This window comes from Pongo abelii, chromosome 18, assembly GCF_028885655.2.
Source record: "Pongo abelii isolate AG06213 chromosome 18, NHGRI_mPonAbe1-v2.0_pri, whole genome shotgun sequence".
NCBI classification, from domain to species: domain Eukaryota; kingdom Metazoa; phylum Chordata; class Mammalia; order Primates; family Hominidae; genus Pongo; species Pongo abelii.
The window spans coordinates 47,382,144-47,403,403 of record NC_072003.2 but is presented as its reverse complement, the minus strand read 5'-3'; the positions used below and the strand labels follow the sequence as shown (position 1 = coordinate 47,403,403).

The 21,260-nt window shown below is 46.4% G+C and overlaps 1 protein-coding gene across 1 annotated transcript in view; it reads left to right on the top strand.

The window, feature by feature from the left end:
* ABCC11 (ATP binding cassette subfamily C member 11) overlaps positions 1 to 21,260 on the top strand; it is a 66,369-nt gene that overhangs the window by 30,358 nt on the left and 14,751 nt on the right. The window contains exons 14-22 of the mRNA XM_024233198.3: positions 2,359 to 2,562; positions 4,562 to 4,696; positions 4,770 to 4,866; positions 6,553 to 6,642; positions 8,882 to 8,985; positions 10,146 to 10,343; positions 15,435 to 15,661; positions 15,772 to 15,909; positions 18,242 to 18,428. Coding sequence (XP_024088966.2) covers positions 2,359 to 2,562; positions 4,562 to 4,696; positions 4,770 to 4,866; positions 6,553 to 6,642; positions 8,882 to 8,985; positions 10,146 to 10,343; positions 15,435 to 15,661; positions 15,772 to 15,909; positions 18,242 to 18,428 — 1,380 coding nt within the window. The remainder of the gene's footprint in view (positions 1 to 2,358; positions 2,563 to 4,561; positions 4,697 to 4,769; positions 4,867 to 6,552; positions 6,643 to 8,881; positions 8,986 to 10,145; positions 10,344 to 15,434; positions 15,662 to 15,771; positions 15,910 to 18,241; positions 18,429 to 21,260) is intronic.

Genomic DNA, 21,260 nt, shown 5'->3' with positions numbered 1-21,260 from the left:
CTCCTCCTCCTCCTCCTCCTTCTTCTTCTTTTCTTCTCTTCTTCTTCCTTTTCTTCTTCTTCTTCTCCTTCTCCTCCTTCTCCTTCTCCTTCTCCTTCTCCTTCTTTCTTCTTCTTCTTCTTTTTTTTTTTGAAGGGGAGTCTTGTTCTCTGTCTGTCAACCAGGCTGGAGTGCAGTGGTGCGATCTCGACTCACTGCAACCTCCACCTCCCAGATTCAAGAGATTCTCCTACCTCAGTCTCCTGAGTAGCTGGGATTACAGGCATACACCTCCAGGCCCGGCTAATTTTTGCATTTTTAGTGGAGACAGGGTTTCGTCATGTTAGCCAAGCTAGTCTTAAACTCCTGGCTTCATGTGATCCACCCAGCTCGGCCTCCCAAAGTGCTGGAATTACAGGCATGAGCTACTGTGCTCGGCCTATTCTTCTTCTTTTAAAGCTGGGACTATAAATCCTTGATGGCAGAGACCTCAATGATCTTATTCAAGGTTGTTTCTTCAATAAGAAGAACAAGTCTCATCTGTAAAATGGCATAAATAAGAGTACTGACGTGATCGGATTGCTTTGAGATTTAAATGAGTTAATACAAAGTGTTTTGACTAGTGCCCAGCCTAGAGTAAGTGTTAACTATTATTGTAAAAGCACAGTAGGCATTGAATAGTGTTTGATGAATAAGTAAATGAATGAATGGGGAAACTGGGCTTTGGCCAGATCAAGCAGGTTGTCCAAGGTCACACAGTGGTGACCTGGAAGCACGGCAGGGACAGGAGGTTTCTCTGCCACCATTTCAACTCTGATTGTTCTCTACAGAGACTTCAAGCAGTCAGGATAGAACAGGAACTAGGACTTACACTCCAGCTCCCACTTCCTCAGAGCCTGAAGGAGGGATGGGCCAGCTGGCAGCTGACTGGAGTGCTAATCTGCAAAACATGCTCAGTAACTTGGGTTTCCACCCTCAACTCCTATCACAGCAGGTGCCGTGTGAGATGGTCCTTCCAGTGTCAGTAAAGCTCCTTGCAGCCATTGCAGCTCTGGTCTGTTGAGTGGGTGCACACAGTGCAAATAGTCTTTGACGACACCTCAAACCCAGGCCAACGGTCCCACAAGTTGACAGGTGCTGTCAATGGAGATTAAAAACCTGAATAAGGCCAGGTCCATTGTAACCCCAGCACCTTGGGAGGCCAAGGTGGGAGAAATTGCTTGAGCCCAGGAGTTTGAGACCAGCCTAGGCAATATAGTGAGACCTCATCTCTACAAAAAAAAAAAGAAAAAAAGAAAAAAAAGGTTTAAAAACATTAGCTAAGTGTGGTGGCACCGCCTGTAGTCCCAGCTACTCAGGAGGCTGAGATGGGAGGATCGCTTGAGACTGAGAGGCAGAGGTGGCAGTAAGCCATGATTGCTGGCACCACTGCACCCCAGCCTGGGCAACAGAGGAGACCCTGTCTCAAAAAACCAAATAAATAAAACCAGAATAATATGTGAGACAGTGCTCTTACTTGGGAATGAGTGACTTATTTTATTATCTGAATTTTTAATAGTTTAATGTTTGCCTCCGTTCCCCAGGGGAACAGATTCCCCCCAGGGGAATGTTTGCACCGTTCCCCAGGAAATATTGGGGTGTCATTATTAGAAGGGAGAATAGCAGGCAGCAGCAGCAGTGTGATCTAAGTAAGAGTTACAATTTTTTAAAAGTCATATATCTTTAAATTTAGATTCAGGAGATACATGGAGAGTTATAAGATTTTTAATTAATTGAGAAGCAATTTATTCATCCCCTACTAACCACGTTTTGAAAAATATTTTTATTGATGCGTAATATTTGTACATGTGTTTTGGGTACCTGTGCTATTTTGTTATATCTGTAGAATATGTAATGATCAGGTCAGGGCATTTAGGGTACCCAGCACCTTGAGTATTTATCATTTCTATTGTGCTGAGAACTTTTCAACTCCTATCTACTAGCTCTGCTGAAATATACAATATATTGTTGTTAGCTATAGTCACCCTATTCTGCTATCAAACATTAGAACTTATTCCTTCTATATAACTTGATGTTTGTATCCATCAGCCAACCTCTCTTCATTCTCACCTCCCTTCCCTACCCCCCAAAATCCTTTCCAGCCTCTGGTGTCTATCATTCTACTCTCTACCTCCACGAGATCAGCTTTTAAGCTCCCACATATGAGTGAGATATATATGTATTTTTAAGTCCAGAATGCCAAATTATCAGGTATCCTGGAGTGTGTGCATATCTTGGTCTGTACTGAGGGGGTTCTGTTTGCTACATCTGCCTACCCATTTGAGCGCACCTGGCTGTGCTCGCTGCCTGGACATAGTGCCTTTTACTGCCTGTCTGCAGATTGGGGAGCGGGGCCTCAACCTCTCTGGGGGGCAGAAACAGAGGATCAGCCTGGCCCGCGCCGTCTATTCCGACCGTCAGATCTACCTGCTGGACGACCCCCTGTCTGCTGTGGACGCCCACGTGGGGAAGCACATTTTTGAGGAGTGCATTAAGAAGACACTCAGGGGGAAGACAGTCGTCCTGGTGACCCACCAGCTGCAGGTTAGCACCCTTCCAGGGCTCTGACTGTGATTGACGGATAACGTAGATCCTCAAGCCTTTGCCATTTCAGAGTGTGATTCAGTAACAGCCTCCCAGCAGCTGTCCTCATCTCAGGTTAGACTCCTCCACATTTGGGGAGGGCTGTAAAAAACTTGGATTTCTTCTGCTTTCCACACAAAGCAAACAGACTGGTAGAAGATTTTTGTGCTGGTAAAAATTGAGAACAAATTTTATGGTCTCGTTTATCTTCAAAATTTTTTGAGTAGACCCCTGCTCTTCAAGTTATAAAAAATGAAAACAGGCCGGGCATGGTGGCTCATGCCTATAATCCCAGCACTTTGGGAGGCCAAGGCTAGAGGACTGCTTGAGACCAGGAGTTCAAGACCAGCCTGGGCAACGTAGAGAGACCTCCCATCTCTACAAAACTTTAAAAAATTAGCCAGGCATTGTGGTGCATCTGTGGTCCCAGCTACTGGGGAGGCCAAGGTGGGAGGGTGGAGCCCCGGAGGTCAAGGCTGCAGTGAGCTGTGAGTGCCACTGCACTCCAGCCTGGGCAACAGAACAAGACCCTGTCTCAAAAAAAATCAATCAATCAATCAATAAAAAAGAAAAGAAAGAAAAAGAAACCAATCTCTCAGAAAAGAATTCCCCAAGTCTCCCATTCTTAGATTGAGAGCCATCTCAGTGTGTTTTCTTACCGATGATGACCGCAGTGCAATGACTGCTTCTGGTGGTGCTTCTCCTGGGTCATTTTCCCTTGAATAGTTTCATATATGGCATTGGCCAGAGTGCCTTATTATTTTCTCTCCCTCTTCTTCTTCTGTTTCTTTTTCTCTCACTCCTTATTTTTGCTTTACTATTTTTTTTGGTATAAAATATTTAAGACCTAAACAAGGTTTAGAAAATAATTAATAAAAACCCATGTATCTACCACCCAGATTAAACAATAAAACGTTGATTCCACTCTCCAATTCTGTTCCAGTTCTCCCTTTCTGCTCTCCTGACTTTGTTGTTTATTGTTCCATGCATGTCTTCATACTTCTACAGTGTATGCATGAATCTCTAGACATGAAGAAATTCCTTTTGCATATTTTTAAACTTTATAGAATTTATTTTTTATTTTTTGTGTCCTTTGGTAATTTCCTTTTTTCCCTCAACATTATGTTTTTTGAGATCTTCCATGTTGAGACTTGTAACTTTATACATATATATATATATATATATATATATATATATATTTTTTTTTTTTTTGAGACAGAGTCTGACTCTGTTGCCCAGGCTGGAGTGCAATGGTACAATCTCAGCTCACTGCAGCCTCCACTTCCCAGGTTCAAGCAATTCTGCCTCAGCCTCCCGAGTAGCTGGGACTACAGGCACACACCACCACACCTGGCTGATTTTTGTATTTGTAGTAGAGACGGGGTTTCACCACGTTGAGCAGCCTGGTCTTGAACTCTTGACCTCGTGATCTGTCCACCTTGGCCTCCCAAAGTGCTGGAATTACAGGCATGAGCCACTGCACCCAGGCTTATAACTTTAATTCTCCTTGGTATAGCATTCCAATATCTGAATGTACCAGAATTTATTTCTCCAAGATGAACAGTTGTTTCTTATTTTTCACTTTTACAAAAAAAAAAAAAAATACTTCAGTGTACATCCTTCTACGTGTACCTTTGTACACATGTTTGAGAGTTTTTTCGGGTTTTAGGAGTCGAATCATTGGTTAATAATTCTTCAAAAATCTTCCATGTTACTGAATAGGTCAAATTGTTCTTCAAAGTAGTTGTACCAATCTACAATCCTCCTGATAGTTAAGGAGAGTTCCTTTTACCTCAGATCATCACCAACACTTGGAGTTGTCCAACTTTTAAATGTTTGCTCATCTGTTAGTATGAAATAATATTTTATCATGGTTTAAATTTACATTTTCCTGGTGAATAGTAAAGTCGAACATCTTTCCATGTGTTTACTGAAGCCTTTCTTTCTTCTGACTGTCCAGTACTTAGAATTTTGTGACCAGATCATTTTGTTGGCAAATGGGAAAGTCTGTGAAAATGGAATTCACAGTGAGTTAATGCAGAAAAAGGGGAAATATGCCCAACTTATCCAGAAGATGCGCAAAGAAGCCACATCGGTGAGTCCTGCCCCACCACCCTCACTCCCCATGGTGGACGCACGTGTACTCAGGGCCTGTGCTCTCTTCCCAGGACATGTTGCAGGACACAACAAAGATAGCAGAGAAGCCAAAGGTAGAAAGTCAGGCTCTGGCCACCTCCCTGGAAGAGTCTCTCAACGGAAATGCTGGTAATGGTGTGGGAGAGAGGACAAGAATGTCTGCATGCCTGCCTGGGTCCTCCAGAGGTCCCAGTGCTTCCTCCTCGACCCCAGACTGGGCCATGTCCCTCAGTGTCTTGAGACCCTAAGCATTTACATACACAGGTTCCAGATCCAAGTAGTTGAGGGCCGTGGGGTGTAGACTGATGGGCAGGAGGCCTGAAGGATCCAGGAAGTGAGTGTTGTGGGGGGCACAGCTAAGGTTGTACATCAGAGGAAGGATGGGGGTAGCTTTGGCTCTGAGTGGCACAGATTTAAGACTTGGCCAGGCATTTAGACATTCATTCATTACACACTGCAAGAGAGTAAATATTGAGAGCAAAGGTATTAGGGATCAGAAATGAATTGGGTTTAGTCCCTGATGTCTGGAAGCTCATGGCTTTGCTCTTGTCTGGGGCAGAGTAGCAGAAGGGAGCGACTTCCATTTTTCAAGTAAGACAGTTCTGGATTTGAATCCCAGCTCTGTTGCTTACAAAGCTGTGTGACCTTAGCCATCTAACTTAACCTCTCTGAATTCTCGGCAAAAGTAGAGATGATGGTACTTAACTCCACAGGGTTGTAGTGGAGATTAGATGAGGTCATATATAGGGAAGCCCCCTACACAGTGCCTGTCACATTGTAGGCTCCCGTCTCCAACTGAGTCTTTTTTTTTAGACAGAGTCTTGGTCTGTTGCCCAGGCAGGAATACAGTGGCTCGATCTTGGCTCACTTCAACCTTTGCCTCCCAGGTTCAAGCTATTCTCGTACCTCAGCCTCCCAAGTAGCTAGGACTGCAGGCACACACCACCACACCGGCTAATTTTTGTATTTTTAGTAGAGACCAGGTTTCACCATGTTTCCTAGGCTGGTCTCGAACTCCTGACCTCAAGTGATCGATCCACCCACCTCGGCCTCCCAAAGTGCTGGGATTACAGGCATGAGCCACCGCGCCCGGCCACCAACTGAGTCTTTTTGAAGAAAACCTACTCCAAAAATTTCCATCCTGGTGTAATTTCCCTCTGGATTAAAATTCCAGAAAAAGAGCACCGTTCCCCAGGAAATATTGGGGTGTCATTATTAGAAGGGAGAATAGCAGGCAGCAGCAGCAGACAGTCACTGTCGTGATGGTTGTTGTTATGATTATCATCAGAAACATCTATGGGCATCTCCAGGTACTGGTCTTCAGGCCAAGCTCAAGGCCAAGGGTCCACCTGGGCTGGGGTCAGGGCTGTTTTGTGAAGTATTATCTCAGAAGTGTATGGCTGCAGGGCATCTTAGCAAACTTCTCGGCTTTCCATTTTTTCGGACAAGGAAACAGAAGGGTTAAGTGATTTGCCTGATGTTGTACAGTGTCATAGTGACAGTTCTGAAACCTAGGTTTTCTGGTCCCAGGTGGTTTTCTTCGTTCTTTCCTGTGTTTCTCTCAGCCCATCACACACGTGAGACCCCGCAGTCCCTCCAGAGTTTATTGAATGGCTAAGGATGGATCCCTTTCCAGGCTCTGGAGCCCAGGTCAAAGGTTTCTTTCAGTAGAGTCTTCCATGAAAAACCTTAGACGTAGGTGGGGCACTGAAGCTGGAAAGTGAAAAGCTGGCAAGGATCGAAGCCAGAGACAGAAGGAAGCAGATCATATGATTGGCAGGCATACCATTTTTCTCTTCTTCTACCCTGACCTAGTGCCGGAGCATCAGCTCACACAGAAGGAGGAGATGGAAGAAGGCTCCTTGAGTTGGAGGGTCTACCACCACTACATCCAGGCAGCTGGAGGTACGGTCCCCATGCCAGCCCAGGGCTCTCTCTTGGAGCAGCCCTATCCCTGAAACTGGGTCAGATTGGAACATGTGAGGTCATGTGAAGTAGAGAGGTCCAGAGGAGCCATGGTATTTATTGGCCTAACCTGCAAAACCAAACTCTACTCAGTTATAGCAACTCTACCACCAAAGCCAAGGTTGGAAGTTAATACTCATTATTTCAGTGTTTTTCTATTTTTTAATTAAAAAAATTAAAAAAAATAGAATAGACATGGGGTCTTGCTATGTTGACCAGGCTGGTCTTGAGCTCCTGGCCTCAAGCAATCCTCCCATCTCAGCCTCCCAAAGTGCTCCTGCCTCATTATTTCAGTGTTTTTTAAACTCTGGGCTCTGCTCCCTTAGCAGATTTTACAATCAGCTGAGTTTATCATGAGCAGCACTGAAAGACATGAAATAGAATCGGAGAGAAAATAGCGGCCACATTGCAAAAGGTCACAGTGGTGGGACTTTTATTTTGGTGTGATTTAAAATTTCTTAATTTTTATTTCTTAAGGCAGGCAGAGGGCAATTAGAAGTTCAAAGCTACTGCCTTATTAAATGGTATATATCATCATGTATATTTACTGTACAATGTTGTAAACACAAAACTCAGTATATGGTGCTGTACTTACCAAGTAATTTAAGAGATTTTTGAGAGTAATTTTTACTCCATGAAACTTTTTACTCATCGTTTACGTTGGAAGCTGACCCTTGTGTAAGATGTCTCCTGTCTGCATGCCTGGGGGAGGAAGAGGTAGGCTGTGTACACAGAACGCCGTCCCTACCCCATCCACCATGGGTATCCTGCAAGGAGTAACCCAGGGCCTGCCCAGACAGAGCAGGAAACAGCAAATGCTTGTGAAATGCATGAATGGATCTAGCAGCATACATTGATCTGTATTTACAAAGTGCCTGCTGTGTTCCAGGCACTGTGCCAAGCTCTAGAGGGGAGGGGGTATAAAGTCATCTAAGAACCAACCCTGGAATCTAGCTGGAGAATTAAGATATTGCTTCCATCAGATGGTAAGAGAGATCTCTGTGGCCAGGGAATCTCAAATCTCACCAAAGAAGAGATAGCCCTTGAAGGAAGGATAGAATTTGGGAAAAGACTGTGGGCACAGGACATGTGAGCATGAATAGATGAGAGGAGTGCTAGAGCAGGAGTCAGTGCCCCAAGGAGTGTACCCTGCCTTTTCCCGCTCTTAACTGCTTCAAATCCCGGCTCTGCCACTCACCAACTCTGCGAGTTTGGGCAAGGGAGTTCCCCTCTCAGATTCAGTTTCCTCATTTTATTAGCCTATTTGTGCTGCTGTAACAACATATATTAGACTGGGTAGTTTATAAAGAACAGAAATTTATTTCTCACTGTTCTGGAGGCTGGGAAGTCCAAGATCAAGGTGCTGGCAAGTTTGTTGTCTGGTGAGGGCCCAGTATCTACTTCCAAGATGGCGCCTTGAATGCTGCGTCCTCCATCCCTGGAGGGGATAAATATTGTATCCTCACATGGTGAAAGGGACAAAAAACCAGGAAGGCAGCTCTCTGAAGCCTCTTTTTTAAGGGCATTAATGCCACTCATGAGGGCTCCATCCTCGTGGTCGTCACGTCTTAGAGGCCTCACTTTCTAATACCATCACCTTGGGAATTTGGTTTCAACATATGAATTTTGGAGAGACACATACATTCACACAATAGCACTATTGAAAATGGGGATAGGAATTACTAATTCAGAAATAATGCATACATTTAGTACTATTCCTGGCATGTAGCACATAATAGTACATACCACATAAAAGGTAACTGTTATTATTATTTATAAAACTGAACCTGCAGGACCTGCATAAGGTGAACTAGCTTCTCTAGAACACTGCCCTGTGCCAGGCACTGGGCTGACTGCTTGACACACGTTATCTCATATCATCTTCGGCATGGCTCTGAAGCTGGTAAGGTTATCACTATTTCATAGGTAAAGAAGTGGCATGTTGCTGACATTTGGTACCTTATCCAAGGTCACATGGTTTGGAAGTGGTGGAGCCAGGATTTGAACCCAGGGCTCTCTGACTTTGGAACCCAGCTCTTCCCATTCCTCCAAGGCGTCCACAGTGGGTGGGGCTCAAGGGTTTCCAAGCACTCAAAGACAGAGGTGGCCGAGCAGCTGAGTCAGCAGTTGCCTCACACCTGTTTGTGGCACTTGTACATCACCACTGTCTCCCTCCCAGGTTACATGATCTCTTGCATAGTTTTCTTCTTCATGGTGCTGATCGTCTTCTTCACGATCTTCAGCTTCTGGTGGCTGAGCTACTGGTTGGAGCAGGGCTCAGGGGTGAGTGCTGTGAGGTGGGTGGGCTGTGTTTCTATGGGCTTGAGTGAGGTGGGGTGACTTCTTGCTCCTTGAGACCACAAGAACCAGAGCATGGCTTGGGACCCACATGACAAGCCCAGAGCTGGTGTTCCAGAGAGAACCGTGGGGAGCCAGGACTCTGGGGTTCCCCTGGCACAGGCCTCCTGACTTTGTAGAATGGGTGGTCACCTGTGCAGTCTTACTGGAAAACCAAGAGATTTATATCCCCAGACAGTGCCCCAAGAATCTTTGCATTCCACTGCAGTAACTATCTCCTTTAGCCCCAGACTGGCCTCCATACTATGGTTCATTTAAAATATACTTCTGGTCTTGTGAGCTGGGAGCCACCACCGGCCGCACCATGTCAAGTTATTTCACTAATCTCCCCACCCACATTCGGAGGAAGGTTCCACTGTTTCCATTTTCCCAAGGGGACCCTGTGTCTAGAGAGGATGAAGAACCTGCCCTAGGACAGGACAGGGCCGGGACTTGAACTTGGTGCTATGAATCAAAGCCATGCTTTTCCCACAGTGCTCCACATGGTTAATTTCTGGATCGTGTACCAGGAGGTTTGGGTCAGGAGAGCAGAAGCCACTCTAAGTATTTAGAGCTTCCAAGGATTTAATATAGGGAATTAGAGGCTCAGTCAACCATTGGAGGGGAATTGGCCATCAGGGATCTCAGCTGAACTGAAGTGGGTGATTCCCAGGATGCCTTCCAGCCTCTGGAAAAACCCCACACCCCACGCTCCTGCCCACAGTTGCCACTGAGCATACTGGCTTCTCCTCTTCCACCTTTCTGTTTCCCTGTGGGTGCCTCTCCTTGGCAGAATCTAACCTGAAACCATGCTGGGAGGGGTTCTGGGAAATCACATTCCCAAGCTTCTTGCTGCATCGCAGCAGAGCGTGCACAAGGGCCCAGCTGCTGCGTGTCCACGGGCAGACTCTGAGGGCCTGATGCAGGGCAGGGCAGTGGGAATGAAGGGCAAAAGAGAGTAACCAAGCGCTGAGCAGGGAGGTTTGGGTGAACAGCTTCACCTTCTACCAGCCACGGAGTCTCACGTGGCCCCAGGGAGAAGGCTTTCCCTGCCACTGAATTTCCCCCTGGACACCTACAGTCTGACCCCCTGTTCTTTCTTGAAGACCAATAGCAGCCGAGAGAGCAATGGAACCACGGCAGACCTGGGCAACATGGCAGACAATCCTCAACTGTCCTTCTACCAGCTGGTGTATGGGCTCAACACCCTGCTCCTCATCTGTATGGGGGTCTGCTCCTCAGGGATTTTCACCAAGGTCACGAGGAAGGCATCCACGGCCCTGCACAACAAGCTCTTCAACAAGGTATGGGCCTGGGTGCTGGGCGGGGCCAAAGGCTGAGCTCTGAACTTGCCTAGCTTCATTTTTATTTTTTTATTTTTTAGAGCTCTGTAGTCCAGGCTGGAGTGCAGTGGCACAATCTCAACTCACGGCAACCTCCGCCTTCCAGGCTGAAGTGATCCTCCTGCCTCAGCCTCCCAAGTAGCTGGGAGTACAGGCACATGCCACTAGAACTGACTAATTTTTGTATTTTTTGTAGAGACTGGGTTTCTCCGCGTTGCCCAAGGTGGTCTCAAACTCCTGGGTTCTAGTGATCCATCCACCTCGGCCCCCCAAAGTGCTGGGATTATAGGCATGAGCCACCACACCCGGCGTATTTTTTTAATTAGTAGACTTTATTTATTTATCTGTAGAGATGGGGTCTTGCTCTGTTGCCCAGGCTGGTCTCAAAATCCTGGGCTAATGCAGTCCTCCCACATTGGCCTCCTAAGTAGCTAGAATTACAGGTGTGAGCCACCATGCCCAGCTAACTTTATTTTATTATTTTTTTATTATACTTTAAGTTTTAGGGTACATGTGCACATGCAAGTTAGTTACATATGTATACATGTGCCATGTCGGTGTGCTGCACCCAGTAACTCGTCATTTAACATTAGGTATATCTCCTAATGCTATCCCTCCCGCCTCCCCCCACCCCACAACAGGCCCCGGTGTGTGATGTTCCCCTTCCTGTGTCCTTGTGTTCTCATTGTTCAGTTCCCACCTATGAGTGAGAACAGTGCGGTGTTTGGTTTTTTGTCCTTGCAATAATTTGCTGAGAATGATGGTTTCCAGCTTCAGGATTATAAATCATGCTGCTATAAAGATACATGCACATGTACACACATGTATGTTTATTGCAGCACTATTCACAATAGCAAAGACTTGGAACCAAGCCAACTTTGTTTTTTGAGCACTTTTGGTTTACAGAAAAATTGAGATGAAAGTACAGAGAGTTCTCATATACCTGCCTATCACCCAGGCTGGAGTGCAGTGGTGTGACCATAGCTTATTGCAGCCTTGACCTCCTGGGCTGAAGCAGTCCTCCCTACCTTAATCTCCGAGTAGCTGGGACCACAGGCGCACACTACCATGCCTGGCTAATTTTTGTGTTTTTGCAGAGACAGGTCTTGCCGTGTTGCACAGGCTGGTCTTGGACTCTTGGGCTCAAGCCATCTGCCCATCTCAGCCTCCTAAACTGCTGGGATTACAGTTGTGAGTCACTGCACCTGGCCCATTTCTCTTATTCTTAACATCTTGCATTAACTGGGACATTTGTTACAACTGATGAGTCAATATTGATACATTATTAATTATTATTATTAACAAATGTCCATAGTTCACCTTATGGTGCATTCTTTGTGCTGTGCATTCTATGGGTTTTGAAAAATGTATAATGACATGTGTCCGTGGTACAGAATAGTTCCCGTGCCGTAAACAAAACCCTGTGTCCCACCTATTCCTCCTTACCTGCCTACCCTCAAACTCCTGGCAACCACTGATCTTTTTACTCTCTTCATAGCTTTGCCTTTTCTAAAATGTAGTTGCAGCTGGGTGAACCGGGCCGCTTGGTGAGAAGGGAGTGACGAAGGCGCGGCGGAGCTCTCCTGCTGGAAGTCTGGTTCTAAGAGCTCAGTGTCCCCTGATGGAGGGCAACAGCGACGCTGGCCTCCACTGGCTGAGCACGGTCATATACAGAGTTGCTTATGATTGCCCTGAGTTCTCTTTGAAGTGGATATTATCTTCATTTTACATATGAGGAAACTGAAATCTCACATATGTTAAAGTTGGAATATGTGTTTGGTTAGAATACTGAATTGTCAGCTGGGTGTGGTAGCTCACGCCTGGAATCCCAGCATTTTGGGAGGCCTGAGGTGAGTGGATTGCTTGAGCTCAGGAGTTCAAGACCAGCCTGGGCAACATGGCAAAATCTTGTCTCTACCAAAGATATAAAAATTAGCCGGACACGGGGGCTTGTGCCTGTAGTCCCAGCTACTTGGGGGACTGAGGATCAAGGAGGATCGCTTGAGCCAGAGAGGTGGAGGTGGCAGTGAACTGAGATCATGCCACTGCACTCCAGCCTAGGAGACAGTGAGACCCTATCTCATTAAAAAAAAAAAAAAAAAAAAAAAAACCGAATTGCCTATGGTATCACACTGCTTCTTGGAAATGTCATTCCTCTCTCTCACTTACTAAGTGTTACTATGTGCCAGGTTCAGCAGTGAGCATGGGGCTTACATTGGAGAATGCACAGTGCAGGTAGGGTTTGGGCCATCATGGGTGTATAGTCTAATGGGGGAGATGGACAAGAAAACAGGCCGTTGTCATAGATATGTAAAGTTTATCACGGGATGGGGCACACAGGGCCATGAGAACATAAGAGGCACCTTGTCTTAGCTTGAGGGCAGGGGAAGAAAGTGGGGAGAGTCCAGAAAGCCTTCTTGGGGACTTCACTCCTTGAAGGAGAAATCAGATTTAGCCAGCTCAAGACCAGGAGACTGAAGGTGAACAAAAGCAGAGCACTTCTGGGAGGTGAATGGAGTTCTGGAAGGCTAATCTCAGAGGTGGGAGTGGGGGTTTTGACTTGGAGACGGGGGAGGTGAGGAGCGGCCCATCGTTCCTTGTAGACTGAATGCAAATTGTGTTGCCATCAAGTGTTTCAACTTTCGCAGGGTGAAACAAAGCTTTTCGCCACCTCTCAGATAAAGCTTGGCAGAACCAGAAAGCAGGAGGGGGAAATTCTACCTGAGGCCTGACACTTCCCCACCTGGCCTCCGGGGGTGGCCCTTGGCCCTCAAAGTGGTCTCTGAGTTTCTTTTGATGGCATATTCCAAGATTCTAGAAACATCCAGTGCCCATGCCTCTAAATGACATTTTGTATTTTAATTTTGAGAAATGTTCAAGTTTCATTCCATGAAAACGTGTTTCGTATTTAAAATATTTTCCTTTTTCCAGTCCTTTCGTGGCTTTTTAAACTTTAAATTTGTCTTTGTAGTTTTAAAGAATCACAAGTGAAGGATAAATCTGAAAAAATTCGCTCAACTGCAAGCACAACAGAAAAAATGAAGCAAAAATGAACAAACAAGAACAACCCCAGATCATTTTGATACTTAGAAGACAATCAGAAACTGAAACCCTTTTCCCTTTGTCGCCACAATTGGTCCCTAATCCAAAGTAATGCTGGGCTTCCACAGATGCATCTTCCTCACCCACAGTGGAGCTGACGTGTCTCCTCCACAACCCCGCCATGCCCCGTGCCTGCAAGGCGTGCTCAGAGTCCTTGAAGGGGTGACCCTTTTGCCCTTTGATTCCTCTGAGTGATCATGACAATTCTGATTGCTTTAGCTCAAGTATTTAACAAAACATTCTGGAAATAAAATTGAAGGGATTTTAGAGGCAGAAAAAGCAAGGAGGCTTTAAATCTGCCCCTCCAACCCTCACTACCCCACCAGCTGGAAAGCAAACATACATGAGAACTATGCTTGGTCAGCAGTATCCATGCATTTGCGATGAGAGCAGCTACAGAGAACACTTCATGGCTCAAATAATTACATTTAGTAACAGTCAAAATGTCCTTCCCTCCTCTTTCTGTGAGTTTGGCTTTAATAGATGCCATTGGCTTCTATTCATTTCTGCTTCTTGCATTATAGCTTGAGAAGTACATGGGGAAATGTAGGTGGTCATTTGGTCAGTGCCATAAACCTTTAAGAAATTGCCTTCTGTGAAGAGTGACTGTGCCAGGCTTGGGGAAGCCTCAGAAGGCCTAATTGGATCATGGTTTTGCCATTAACCACTTTGCGTAATGAGTAAGTTACAGAGCCACTTCCTCTTCTGCAATCTTCAGTTTCCTCATCTGCAAAACAAGGACACCAAACTAAATGCTTTTGTTAGAGCCTACCTTGTGGTTTGAAATGTCCTTTGATCTCCGAAAGGCCTTATGGCCACTGGCTGTTAGAGATCAACTTGGAGGTGCCACCTTGAAGAAGGGGGCAGTTATGGCTAAATTTGATCCAAGGGTCCAAATCGTGTGCAACCCAGTAGGATTGCTGCTCCTAATCTTTGGCAGTCCTGAGTGAAAATGGTCCCATCTGTAGAAAATGATAAGAGCTGGTATTGGTAGAATGCCCTACTGGGGGTGATGCAGGGCAGGCAAACCCCAGATTGGGGCTTAGTCCATGAGGGTTCTTGGCTTTGCCCAGGAAAGAATTCAAGGGCAAGCCAGTGGTAGGGTAGAAGAAAACAGCTTTACTGAAGTGTCAGTGTTGCAGTTCTGGCAGTGTTGCAGCTCTGTGACTGACCCTGCAGAGCAGGGCTACCCCGTAGGCAGTGTGCTGAGAGCTGCAGCTCAGGGCAGGTTTGCAGTCATATTTATACCTACTTTTAATTACATGTAGATTAAGGGACAGTTTATACAGAAGTTTCTAGGAAAAGGGTGGCAACTTCCAAGTCAAGTCATTGATGACCCAGAAAGGGGCGGTAACTCCTGGGTGTTGCCATGGCAATGGTAAACTGACATGACACACTGGTGGGCCTGTCTTATGGAAAGTGGCTTCCACCCCACCCCTGTTTTAGCTAGTCCTCAATTTGGTCTGGCGTTCAAACCCCGCCTCCAGAGTCAAGTCTCACCTCCTACCTCAGGGGCAGGCACTGCTCTGAGCATTTTTAATGTAGTCTCTCTCTCTCTAATAGAGAGAGAGAATTACATCTCTTTACAGGATGCAATTCATATACCATACCTTCACCCTTTTAAATTATACACTTCAGTGTTTAGTATATTTGAGGAGTTGTGTGATCCTCACTACAACTCTATGAAGCATCGTTTTCATTCCCATTTCACTAACGAGGACCTTGAAACTCAGAGGAGCTCAGTACTTGCCCGAGGTCAGACAGCAGTAGGTGGAGGAGTCAGGTAGCTGTGGAGCCCATCCGTGCTTTTAAACCGTTGGTCTACATTGCCTGCCCTGGAGACCCCTGGGATCTGTGGCTTTTTAGAGTCAAGGGTAACAGGCATCTTCATCCAATCTTGAGGAGGGCCTGCGGCTTCTCTCATGGTCCGCGTTGATTTTGTCCCTGCAGGTTTTCCGCTGCCCCATGAGTTTCTTTGACACCATCCCAATAGGCCGGCTTTTGAACTGCTTCGCAGGGGACTTGGAAGACCTGGACCAGCTCTTGCCCATCTTTTCAGAGCAGTTCCTGGTCCTGTCCTTAATGGCGATCGCCATCCTGTTGATTGTCAGTGTGCTGTCTCCATATATCCTGTTAATAGGAGCCATAATCATGGTTATTTGCCTCGTTTATTATAAGTGAGTAGGTTCTTTTTGCTTGTGACTTGGGGAGCAAGGCTGGGACCAACCCAGACTAGATGGTCCCACAGGTGGACGGTCCAGGTCCCTTACCTCCACTGTCCATGCAGGATGTTCAAGAAGGCCATCGGTGTGTTCAAGAGACTGGAGAACTATAGCCGGTCTCCTTTATTCTCCCACATCCTCAATTCTCTGCAAGGCCTGAGCTCCATCCATGTCTATGGAAAAACTGAAGACTTCATCAGCCAGTGAGTCCTTCTGCTGCCATTTGAGAATGATGGAACCACAGGGGTGGTGGGGAGCAGGGAAAGAATGGAGCGTCTGGGAATGGCATCATCTTCAAAAGCATCAGAGAGCACATTGTTCGATGGACTTATTTCTCTGAGCCTCCAGAACCTGCTGAACCATTCTTTCATTTATAAGAATGAAAAATGTAAATGATAGGAAAAATGTTTGTAAACTTTATAGACCTTGTATATATTGTGTATATATATATATATATGGATATATGTATACATACATTTAATGATAAGGTGCATTACTGTGCAAACACATCTTGCATTATGTTATTTCTTTCACTTCCAAACAAATATCTATCTTTAACAAAATAATGAGGAACAATATCTTTCTAAATAATAGAACTTCCTTCACTACTGATGCCATAGATTTGCCTCCTAAATGTTGAAACAAACAAGCAAACAAGTCCTATGATTGTTGTTGAGGTTTAATGGTGTAACATGAACTTATCTGTTTGTAGAGAATAATTAAGCACGGTCTTCACCTACAAGAAGTTCATAGTCTGGTGGAAAAGGGGGAAACAGGCACATGTTTTTGTAATTATACATGATTGAAGAAGATAGATGGCATAAGAGAGGGGCAGATAAACTGCTTGGGAGTTCAGAGGGGAAGGAGGTGGCCTAGGGGAATCAGAGAAGGCTTTCGGGAGGAGGTGGCATCTGAGCTGGCCTTGAAGCCTGGGTAAGACTTGGGCACACATTTGGGAGACGGTATGTGCTCAGTTAGCTGGAATATTGGATGAACTGTGGCACCTGCTCTCTCAGTGGCATTATAGACCACTCAAGGTCTGTGCAGACTCTAGGACTGAGGGGATCCTGGAGCGGTGCATTCGTTCAGCCCACACTGAGTACCCTGCCCCAAGGTATATACTAAGATAAGCAGATGAAGAGAGACTGGAGGGATTGGAGCTGTTGTTGGGGAAGGTCTCAGAGAAAAGGACCCTGAGATGAGGTGTGGGTTGAGCTATGGAAATATGTGGGTAGGAGCTCTCCAGGCAGAGGGGACAGTAAATGCAAAGACCATGAGATGGGGGAAGTAGGTTTGAAGGATAGCAAGGTGGCTTGAGCATAGGGGCCACAGAGTGACCAGGGTCTGTTGTGTTTAATCTGGGAAGGCCTCAAGGTGGAGGTGACTCAATCAGTATAGAAAGGTAAGGTGGACAGAATTTGGAATGTCTTATGAAAATGTTCAGAGGGTGTGGACAGAGTGAGTCAGAAGGGCCACTGTGCTGGGGTGGTAGCCCACTCAGATGGTAATATGGTTTTAGTTGATGTGTAAATGAATATTTAATTTCAATAATCAAAGGTTTATTTGAATTACTTTAGAAAAAATGCAACTAACATATCAAACCCATTATTTATATAATTTAAGGTTGTGATTAAAGTTTCTTTTAATATACGTTCTCAAACAAAGCAAGTAAAATAATAATACTAATCAAATAACAGTATAGGTTGTGATTGACATGGAAAACTGTGATGTTGGTATGTGAAAATTGGAAATTGGTAGGTCTCTATTGGTTGGAAGTGACAGAAAAAACTAATGCAAACTAGCTTAAAAATATGACTTAAATATGGCAAAATAGTAACAATTGCTAAATTAGGTAGAGGGTATACAGATGTTCATGGAATCAACTTTTTAATTTCTTGATACTTTAAAAAATTTTCGTTAGAGGGTATACAGATGTTCATTAAATCAAGCTTTTAATCTCTTGGTACTTATAAAAATTTTCATAACAAAAGGCTGGGGAGGAGGACTTGCTTAAAGTGAGGCTTAATCCAGAGACTCAGCTAATGTTCCCCGGGTGCCTCAGTTTTACTGCTCTGCCTTCCATGGTGTTATTTTACCTTTAAGCTCCCAGAGACCCTCTGGTGGCTCCAGGCTCCCCTCCTAGTAGCAGAATGGTAGTTTCAGATCTCCCATCATCCCACTGAAAGGAATCACTCCCACACTCACTCACACGTCCTGGCGTTTATTCACTCTCTGTGGCGAATTTAGGGTAACTCACCCATCCCTGAGTGAGTCACAGAGGTTAGGCGAGGAGCGCGTGCTAAGGATGGGCCTTATCAGCAGAGCCTAGTCCTCAATCTGGGTTAGGAGTCAGGTCAAATTCACCCAAATTCATGGCTGAGAAAGGGGTAGGGAGGAACTCCCCAAAGAAAAATCAGGCCCTGCTGCTGGGAGTGGGGAACTGGATGCTGGAGGAAACAGCCGGTATCTACCCTGACCCGGGGAGACCCTAGGTCAGACAAACACATGGTTCTTACTCTGTGCTTTCCTTCTCAGGTTGAAGAGGCTGGCTGATGCACAGAATAACTACCTGCTGTTGTTTCTATCTTCCACGCGATGGATGGCATTGAGGCTAGAGATCTTGACCAACTTTGTGACCTTGGCTGTTGCCCTGTACGTGGCTTTTGACATTTCCTCCACCCGCTACTCCTTTAAAGCCATGGCTGTCAACATCGTGCTGCAGGTGAGGGGGTGACTCTGTGTGGGCCCTCTCTGAGCTTTGCTCATCCTCTGCCTGTGGCTTCTGGGCAGACTCAGGGGGTCCTCAGGCGTTCAGTGACACCTTAGGTTCTGGCCACGTGTGATCTTAGGAGCTATGTGCTTGGCCTTCTGAAATTGGTACTTTGCTCTGTTTCCTCGTGGTCAGCTCTGAATTGGGAAGTCTGTATTCAAAGTTATTTAATAGGATCACAGGACACTGGGAGTGAAGGGGAGCCCACAGATGACAGAGTCCAGTGCTCATATTGTGCAGATGGGGAAACTGAGGCCCAGGCAAGGGAAGGAGTTGTCCAAACAGATGCACGTTAGCAGAGCTGGAACGAGAACACTGACCTCTTGGCTTCCTGGCTGCTGTCTTTGTACCTAACCGTTCCTATCCTGATTGAGCTGTCAAACCTTTCTGAATCACCTGGAAAGGTCGTTTAAAAGGTGGGTTTCGCAGCCCGGCCCTTAGAACAGGGCTTCTCAAACTTAAATGTGCCTAAGACTTGAAACAAACTTCTGGACCTTAGCCTGGGGGGTTTGACTCAGTCTGGGCCTGGGTGGGGCTGCCAGGAGGACCATAGTCAAGGGCCACAGCCGTAGACATTCTGAGTCTGGTCCTGGGACGGGGTCTTGGAATCTAATTTGTTTTTTATTTTTTGAGATAGGATCTCATTCTGCCACCCAGGATGGAGCACAGTGGCATGATCTTGGCTCACTGCAATTTCCACCTCCTGGGTTCACTTGATTCTCCTGCCTCAGCCTCCTGAGTAGCTGGGATTACAGGCACATGCCACCAGTCCTGGCTAATTTTTGTATTTTTGGTTAGACACGGGGTTTTGCCATGTTGGCCAGGCTGGTCTCGAGCTCCTGGCTTCAAGTGATCCCCTGGCCTCGGTCTCCCAAAGTGCTGGAACTACAGGTGTGAACCACCGTGTCCAGCCTGGAATCTAATTTTTAAAACGGGTTCTGTAGGAGATTCTGATATAGTGAGCTGTGTACCTCAAGGCCGGAATCCCTCTGTGCCCAGCACACTGGGGGCTGGGAGATGGGGAGAGATGTGGAGAGAGAGCGACTGGCCAAGGTTCACTGTCCACAGAGTCCCACAGAAGGGGCATCCATGAAGGCCCCAAGGCCCGAGGCCGGCTTAGCAGTGCCTAAGGGAACCTGGGCTGTACCAGTCCAGGGCTCCTTCCCCGAGGGCTTATTCATTAATTGTCCGCTCTGTGGTTATGTGGCTTTCTCTCCAATTGGCTTGGGATCTTGTGTATGTCCCCTGAGAGAATGTGAGCCTGTGCACACACCTGTCTCTTATTGGCTATGGAAATATGGCCAAGTTACTTAAACTCTCTAAGCCCTAAGTTTTCTATTTGTAAGACAGGAACAATAATAGCTAATATTCATTGAGCATTTATTCCAGGCCAGGCACTACTCTAGGTTTTTACAAGCATTAAGTCTCACATTTACACATAATCCTCACAAGTCTATGATTTTGAAACTTTTATTATCTCCCTTTTACAGATGAGGAATCCCAGGCACAGAGAGGTTAACCAATTTACCCAAAGCCACACAGCTAATAATGGGCAGAGCCTCTTTGAACCTGGATATTCCAAACCACATGTTCCTTTTTTGTCTTTTTTTTTTGAGATGGAGTCTTGCTCTGTCGCCCAGGCTGGAGTGCAGTGATGCGATCTTAGCTCACTGCAAGCTCCACCTCCTGGGTTCACGCCATTCTCCTGCCTCAGCCTCCTGAGTAACTGGGACTACAGGCGCCCGCCACCATGCCCAACTAATTTTTTTGTATTTTTTTTAGTAGAGATGGGATTTCACTGTGTTAGCCAGGATGGTCTCGATCTCCTGACCTCATGATCCGCCCACCTTGGCCTCTCAAAGTGCTGGGATTACAGTCGTGAGCCACTGCGCCCCGCCCCAAACCACATGTTCTTAACCACTTTGCTCATCTCATGCAGTGTGGTGAGCACTGAATGCCTGGAAGAGAGCACGGCCAGTGCCTGGCATTGCACCAGCTCAGTGGAAGCTCCCAGTCAGCCCAGCTGTTATTGCACTCCCAGGCGTCTGAGGGTGAGGACCGCATAGCTGTCTGAATGTCCCGTGTGTCTGCAGAAGGCTCTGCACACACAGGCATGTGCGTGTATGTCCAGGAATGCATGTATGTGTAGGAGTGCATGTATGTGCAGGAGTGCATGTGGGTGCTGGAGTGCTTGTATGTGCTGGAGTGCATGTGTGTGCTGGAGTGCATGTGTGTGCTGGAGTGCATGTATGTCCATGAGCACATGTATCAGTCCTCCATGCTGAGCTGTTATTTTGGGCATGCAAAGGGACTCCATCTCGCTCCTCGTTGAGCCCCCTGAAGCAGGCATGTACATGCACTGGGAGTGCAATAACAGCTGGGCTGACTGGGAGCTTCCACTGAGCTGGTGCAATGCCAGGCACTGGCCGTGCTCTCTTCCAGGCATTCAGTGCTCACCACGCTGCATGAGATGAGCAAAGTGGTTAAGAACATGTGGTTTGGGGCGGGGCACGGTGGCTCACGCCTGTAATCCCAGCACTTTGAGAGTCCAAGGTGGGTGGATCACGAGGTCAGGAGATCGAGACTATCCTGGCTAACATGGTGAAATCCCATCTGTACTAAAAAAATACAAAAAAATTAGCCTGGCGTGGTGGCGGGTGCCTGTAGTCCCAGCTACTCAGGAGGCTGAGGCAGGAGAATGGCGTGAACTTGGGAGGCGGAACTTGCAGTGAGGCAAGATTGCACCACTGCACTCCAGCCTGGGCGACAGAGTGAGAATCCATC